This window comes from Halictus rubicundus, chromosome 2, assembly GCF_050948215.1.
Source record: "Halictus rubicundus isolate RS-2024b chromosome 2, iyHalRubi1_principal, whole genome shotgun sequence".
In the NCBI taxonomy this organism is placed as follows: Eukaryota; Metazoa; Arthropoda; class Insecta; order Hymenoptera; family Halictidae; genus Halictus; species Halictus rubicundus.
Genome location: NC_135150.1, coordinates 28,085,705 through 28,093,582, shown reverse-complemented (window position 1 = coordinate 28,093,582; position 7,878 = coordinate 28,085,705). Strand labels below are relative to the sequence as shown.

The 7,878-nt window shown below is 47.6% G+C and overlaps 1 protein-coding gene across 1 annotated transcript; it reads left to right on the top strand.

Annotated features, from left to right (window-relative positions):
* Positions 1–689: 689 nt before the first annotated feature.
* Ich (zinc finger protein ichor) lies at positions 690–2,030 on the top strand. The gene has a single exon (XM_076803409.1). It carries the CDS (start codon positions 690–692, stop codon positions 2,028–2,030), a length of 1,341 nt encoding a protein of 446 aa, XP_076659524.1.
* The last annotated feature ends 5,848 nt before the right edge of the window (positions 2,031–7,878 follow it).

Genomic DNA, 7,878 nt, shown 5'->3' with positions numbered 1-7,878 from the left:
CGACCACGTCTTCGAGCAACAGCATCCGATCCGCCCCGGTCAGCACCGGGCAGCACACCAGTAACGCGTTGACAACGTCCTTGAGCTCGACGAACTCGAGGAACCTCGGCCACGGTGGTTTATCATCGGCCGACTCGTTGAACGGCATCCTATCGTCTCTGAACGTGCGGATCAAGACGGAGGAGTACTCGAAGGTCCGTCCAGAGGAGCGAAGAGCAGGAAACGCGACCCTATCCTCACCGTCTTCGTCGTTGTCGTCGTCCTCCGCGTCCGCGTTCAACGCCTCCCTGTTGAGCTCTCTGTTATCCACGTCGCGGATCTCCTCGGGCCACTGTCGCAACGACGGCGACGAGGACATCCTCTCGAGATCCTGCATCAAGCTCGAGTATCCCTCCACGGATACCCAACAGAGCCAGGAACCGTCTCAGGAGGAGCGTACCGTGGTGCGCAGCATCAAGGTCGAGTATCCACTGAGCCAATCGTCGCAGGACGTTCTGGATACCGAGGACGAGGAGCTAGCCGCCACGTCGCCCTACGACATCATCACCGGCAACCCCGGCGGCAGGTGTCTGCAGAAACAGCCGTCGTCGGCCTGCGCGGGCAAGAGCCAGGCGACGTCGTTGGTGAAGAACGTGGTCGTGCCAAACTGTCCGGGCGTCGTTTCACCGAGCTCCGACATCGTGATCGACATGAAGTACGAGACTCAGTCCGGCCCGCCGGCCGCGCCGCCGCACCTAACATCCTCGGGTGTCGAGCCGCCCCATAGTAGTCAGGGGACGGGTATAGTCGTCGGAGGATCGCCGGCCGAGGTGGTCGGCGTCGACAGTTTGCTTCTGTCGCCGTGGGGAGCGACCGGGCCGGATTTCCTCGAGCCTCCGGATGTCAAGCAAACGGCAGCTGGTCTGCAGGATGCGTGGGACACGATTCTTCTGGGCTCGTCGGTCGGGGTCGCCTCGGCGCAATCGTTGGCGGAGCTGAAGCCTCTGCCGCCGTTCACAGGCTACACGGGACACCTGAGCATCAACGGTATACCCGGCCACCACTATCACACGATAGCCTCCTCGGCGCAACGGCCGTCGTTACCATCCTCATCACCCACGTCCTCCTCGAACCAAGAGTACTACGAGTCGCCGGTGGTGTCCTCGAGCACGCCTTGCCCGCAGGGCAGTCAGAAGCAGCAACAGCAGCAGCAACAACACCACCAGCATCAACAGCAGCAACAACAACAACAACAGCATCATCATCACCAGCAGCAACAGCTACCGCAATCGACGCAACAGGTCGAGTACGACATCGAGGACATCGCGGAGATCATCGGCTCGGCGATAGCGGACACCACGGTCCCCGGAGGCGGAAACGGAGCCGGCTCGGAGCACGATGCCGACGCGTCGCGCGACTGGATCGACATCGCCGAGTGGATCGACACCGCTTGCTCACCGAAGGCTCAGGAGACCACCTCGCCCAGTCCGTACTCGCAGATCTACGCAACAGCGACGCCATCGACCCAGGCGCAGCAGCACGGCTCGACCTTGCAGAGCTTGTTGACGCACGGGTACGCGCCGCTGTTGAACGCCAGGTTACAATCCGCGAACGCCGGCCTTCAAAACGCTTCCTGCGGCGAGACTCCGTCCTCCACGAGTCCCTATCCGCCTGTCAGCCCGCCGGGCAGAGTCTCGACCTCCTGCAGCCCCGACCACCTGTTGCACTCGTCGTTCGCGGCTCCCTCGCATCCGAGGAAAAGGTCGCGACCCGCCCCCGGCTCGCAGAACCCCTCGAAGAAGAGCCCCGGCACCGGGGCCACGGCGCTACCCTACGGGACCGAGTCCGGTCTGATCGGCGGCAAGGAGAAACCGGTGCACAGATGCTCGATCTGCAACCGGGGTTTCCTGAACAAGAGCAACATCAAGGTCCACCTCCGAACCCACACCGGCGAGAAACCGTTCAGGTGCGAGGTCTGCGGAAAGGCGTTCAGACAGAAGGCGCACCTGATCAAGCACCAACAGATCCACAAGAGGATCGGCAGGGACTAGGCGAAGACGGTGTCTCTCCCAAGACAATGGTTTCTGTTGTTGGATGTACCTAGACTACTACCGTAAGTACCTACGGCGATACGCTGCGACCGCGTCGGTCCAAGGACGAAGCAAGGACGACGCTCGTGTCAGCGACGCTGAATTCAAAAGTGTGCAGCAGGAGACCTGCGAGCCTGAGAAGAATACCGTCCAGAGATTCACGACGACGACGACGATGCGACACATGTATGTGTCCCAGGTGCAATAAACACGTCGGATGATCGAGGCTTTTGTAAATAGGTATGAAACCATCAGCTTGATCGCGCGGTTCTCTTCTGCCGGGGCCATGTGTAACGCGAAATGATACGGAGAAACGTGTGGAAAGGGACGATGATGATGATGCAGATACAATGTAGAAATTCCGTCGGGTGATGTGAGAATGATCTCTCGTGCTGTGTTAATAACGACGACTCGAAGTGAGCGAAACCCCACTGGTCACACGGTGTGTACATATACATATACGTATCCGACGATAACAGAGCACACGTACGCGGATACGTGCGTATATACATATATATATATATATATACGTGGTAGGAAAGCGAACGTTTTTTTTTATTGTTTAAAGAAGATGCGAGGAACGTACGAAAAGAAATACCGAAACGCATCCCGAGGAAGAACGGAGAGAGTATATATACATTTATTATGTATACATATACATAGTTAGGTGTAACATATAACTAAAAAAAAAAAAAGAAACGTAGACGGAAGTGACGAAAACTACGCGGAGGTGCGGCCATGACGGCCGCGCTACGGATGTACCTAAGCTCTTCCAAATACGTTTGTTTGAGTAGATTCTATCGCTTGTTTCTTTTTATTTATAATGCTTTTATATTATATACTTTTCACGGTCTCATTGTCCGCAGTCCTTTTCTCTATTTCTTTGTTATTTATTTTCATTCTCCGTCCTTTCCCCTCCTCCCCCACGCCCCCGGTCCCACATTTCTATTGGTTTATCTTTGTAAGATAGTCAATCGTCTGTCGCCTTTTATTTAAGTTCCCCTCCCCACACCCTCCCTCCCTCCCCTCCCCATTAACTCTTTAGTCTCCGTATTAGCTTTTTGATCTTGGCGCACCGTATGTAACATGTACATGTACGACGTTCTTAGGATTGTTTAAGGATATCCCCCTCTCGAGGACGTGTTACGACCTCCTCTCGATCGAGAGGAGATGTTTCATCGACGACATAGAGAGAGAGCATGATGTACCTAGGCTTGTCCCGTTTCGTTTCCGAATTGTCGTCGAGAAAAGCAAAAAGAAAACGGACGAACCACACGACAACGAGAGCTTTCGACGAGTCGACCGGCGCAGGACGATCCGCTTTTGTTTCTTTATTGTTATCGTCGTTCCAGTCCCGTGTGAATCGCGCAGAATACTCAGTCGATCAATCGTTTATTTATTTTCTCGAGCGGTAGATCGTCCTGCGTCATTCGACCGGCGAAGGCCCCGGTCGAATCCTGTGTTGCAATGGTGGCTGCGGAATTGTAATTTGTATAAAGTCAGAAAAAATGTGGATTATTTAAAAGCTGATGTTCGATTAAAATGATTGTTACCGTAACGAGAAGTTGCCATTTCGTTTCTTGACTCTCCGCCGATCCCCCCCCCCCCCTCACCCGAATCCTTCTCGCACTGATCGATACAGGCCACGGCGAGTCGATCTTCGATCGGTTTCGAATGGAATTGGTTTTTTTTTCAGGTTTTGCTCTATTTTGCGAATCGGCGGCGTTGAATTATCGTCGCGGGCAACGAAGCTCGCCATTTTTCGTGGAAGCTTAATCGAAGCGGAACGCGTCGACATTCGCAAGGTGAAAGTTAGCAAGTTTTCGTTCCGAAATGATCAGGCTGTAGTACCTCGACGACGGAACGTACCCTCCGCGCGCTTATGGTCGCGTGTTCCGCGAATCCGGATCTCCTCTGACGCGTACCTGTTCGATTTCTTGCTTTTATTAGGGGGACCCAAAAGTGATCAATTATTTTGAAATCTGAAACAAACTTTGTAGTGAATTCAAGTTTTTATTTCTTAATTTGTTATACAATCTCCATCATTAATATTAATATTTAAAATGCCAAACTTCCTGTAAACACGCCGCGCTGCGATCAACAGTCGTTCCAAAATCAAAAGTCAATTTACCAATATGGCGTCAATGGCGCGAACTGACGAATGACGAGCATTTTACAATATTTCTTTTGCTTTCAAGGACGTGTGTATCGAAAATTCGTATTGATCTTATGAATGGTACAACGTTATACTCACTGCTCATGAGTATTAAAAAAAGCTTCACTTCAAGTGCAATTTTTAATATTGAATAAATTCAAATTTAACAATTTTATTCTGTTGGAGAAATCGTTAGCCCCTGAGAGATCAAAAGTTTTATCAAAATCTTTTTCGAAAGCAGTTTGTTTTGTAATAAAATGGATATTTGTTGCAATTTATCTTCCCCGCGACAATAACCCTCCTCTTTCTCTCGTTTATCATTAACCAATTACTTTTTTATAAGTTCGCGTATGTACATTGTGATCGATTTAATTTATCGATTCGTCCTCTCTCGTTAACTGTACTTAATTTTTCCGAGTGTATTTCTTCTTTAATTACTCCGCCATTCCAAAGATTTCACATCGATCCTGCATTACTGTCGCGTTTTTGTTCTTCCCACTTTTGTAAAACATGTTTCGTTCATGCAGAATCGTTATCGCCAGACAGATAACGTGTACTTTGATCATCTCGCGCGATTTATAGATCCTCCTGATTGAGTCGAAGTCATTTTCGCACAGCACGCGCCCGACTTCCGGTAAGTAATGATCCATATTTATCTCAGTCTTTTTTTCTTTTTAAGTTTTAGCATGTTTGCTTTGCCTTTTTGTTAACTAGTTTTGGTTCAGAAGTCGGAAATGTCTGTGCACATTATTTAAATTCTGCAAATAATCGTAGAAATTCTCTATGAAAGAAACAATTACAAACAATTATAATGTATATTTTCATATTATCAATGAAAGTTTTCAAACAGATATTTGAGCTCTCTCGAATATCTTTTCGCGAAAAAATTCACTGAATGTTTATAATTTATGTGCAACGTCATTTAAAAGTATCAAGCATTATTTGAGATCACGATCTTCTTCTTAAAATTTCATATAAATCTACAAATAGTGATATTGTTAATGGTTGTTATCACAAATAATTATTAGCATTTTCAAATAGCTCACTTAAGGGATAAAGAAATGTTTAAAAAACATGTTTCTTGAGATTAGGATTTAACGCTTGGTAGATTTTAGCGTCGACTTGAAATTTCGATTCAAAGATATCGGTTTATCGCGTGTAGGTGTCATCCGCAGTGATTCTTTCGCGTCACCGTCAGCTGACAAGGCGGCAAATTACGCGGGAAAAGTGGACAAAAGAGATGTCCGTGGAAGAAAAGGGGATCCGGGATATCTGCAGCGACAGGTTACAGTATACGGTGCATCGGTTAGGTTAAAGACGCTGCGGGCACCATTGTTAAATGTAATAATATAACGGGGTTACGGTCCCAAAGGTTATACGGCCTCTCGTGACGTTGTCTCCGCGAGGGAGATACACACGGGAAGATCCAGGCAACGCGAGCCGGACAAAAGAGAAAACGAGACGGGGCGATCTTTTTATTTTGGTCCAACTACCGGGGAGACCCGTTAAAACCACAGCCCGTGGATTACGGGTACAAAATGCTTCACAATTTGACCATTCACGCGATCCTTTGACGCGATACTCACCGCATAATTAGGAGAGTCACGAGCGACCATTCCCGTGCAAACTGTAACAATTTTCACCACTTCCATGAGAAACGAGCGTGATATGTCTTCTCTCGGTAACGATCACCGTTCCTTACACAAACCACTCAAATTGTCCAGTCTCGAGAAATTGCCGATATTCAACCAACTATGATTTCCTCAAAACAAATAGTAAAATTATCATCCTGATCTCAGTTTAAAGCTTCAGGCTTCTACTTTTACTCACCGTCACTCATTTTTGCCCAAGACAATCTTGTACGACGTGACAGGTGGAAAACTGAAGACATGTTTTCTTTCCAAAATGCTGCCGATCGAAGCGTCTCCAAAAACATTGAAAAATTTTTTCCGTCGATCAGTCTTCCGCAGGTTTGAAGATTGCAGCCTCTTCTTTACGACGACTCCAAAAGCCTTGATGCACGATTTTTTCGAGGCGTTTTATTAAAGTTTAAACGAAAAGTGTACAGCCATCTTTACAGTCACATAAGGTACACCACGAGGGCTTCATAAAACAGTGGGAAAAAAATCGTGCATCAATTTTTAAGGCGTCGTTGTAAAGGGGAGGCCTCTATCCTCAAATCTGCGGAAGATTCATTCGCGAACAAAATTTTTTACTGTTTTCACAGAGATTTCAATTTACGGGATTTTCGAGGAAAAATTGGTCTTCAGTTTCTCACCTGCTACGTCACGTGAAAATATCTGGGAGAAAAATGAATAATTGTGTGCCCTTCAAGTTTATTGCCGCACGATATGCTTTTCAAAATTACTGTGTAAATTACACTGTGTATATCTCAGAACTGATTTGACAAAAAAAAAAAAGGAAGAAGACGACAGGAGGTATCAAAAGTTGCTGGACCTTGCATCAGTGTGGACACAGCTTTAGCAATAAAAAGTTAGCGAACGGAGGATCACGTAGTTTGCGTATGCCCGTGTCATTTGGCAATATTAAACATTGCGAAATAAATTCTCGGCACAGTCTGATAGTTACAATAACGGGCTGATTGATCTATGGGAGACAATTCCGGGAATATCCGCAGAATCCGTGGTCCGCGATTCGAATCGATAGCCGATCCGCTATCAAATTAATCAGGGGATAAGGAATACCGTATTAACCGCTCCGTTTAAGTCCCAATTAAGATGGTAACGAAGGAGCGAAGATAAAAGCTCCGGTGGCAAGCTGGAGGAGGAGGAGGAGGAGGAGGAAGAGGACGAAGAGGACGAGGAGGAACGAGAAGGTGGTTGGCTGGTGCCAGACAAGGACGGTTGACAAAAAGATCAGATGGAACCGGAGTTGGAGGCTTGTGACGCAAACAGTTAGAGGCTAAACCGTGATGGAAGAAAGGGATCATGGGTACCACGAATCCCATCGCGGCCTACGTAGCCAGCCAGGCCAATGACCTAGATTTTTCGGGGCCCCGTTGGACCAGGCAGGGCTTCCTATACTCGAGATCGCTGGGTCAGGTTTATAATGCGCGTATACACCTTTTCTAGGAGACTGGTTCCTTGACTCCTGTCGAGTGGGCTACGTAAGAGGATTCCTGACGCTCCAGGAAATCAGAGCCACGGAATTGATGGCGAACTCGAGCCGGGACACGCTCGATACGCTCCGTGGCCAGTCGATATTGGTAAATTCCGTTGCTCCCCTTTCACCGATAAACTGTTTTTTAAATGAAATTTAGTCTGGCTAGAGTCTGCCGCCTTGTCACCTCCTCATCAAGCTTCGCCGCGTTCTGTTTCCAGCAAAACAAGAAATTCCAGCTCGAAATGGCGACTCTCTTCAACCAACTAGACCGCCATTTTAACTGTTTATCATCGTTCGTTTGAGATAATTTATTACTTATATTTTAGAAGTGACGTACAGGAAGCAACTTCTGCACGAAATTCAAGTAAATCGTTTCCAGCAAATTAAAAAATTGCAGCTCGAAATGGCGACTCTCTTTAACCAACTTACTATTCGTTTGAACTAGACTGCCATTTTAACTGGTTTGTCAGCATTCGTTTGACATAATTTATTACTTATATTTTAGAAATGACGTACAGCAAGCAACTTCTG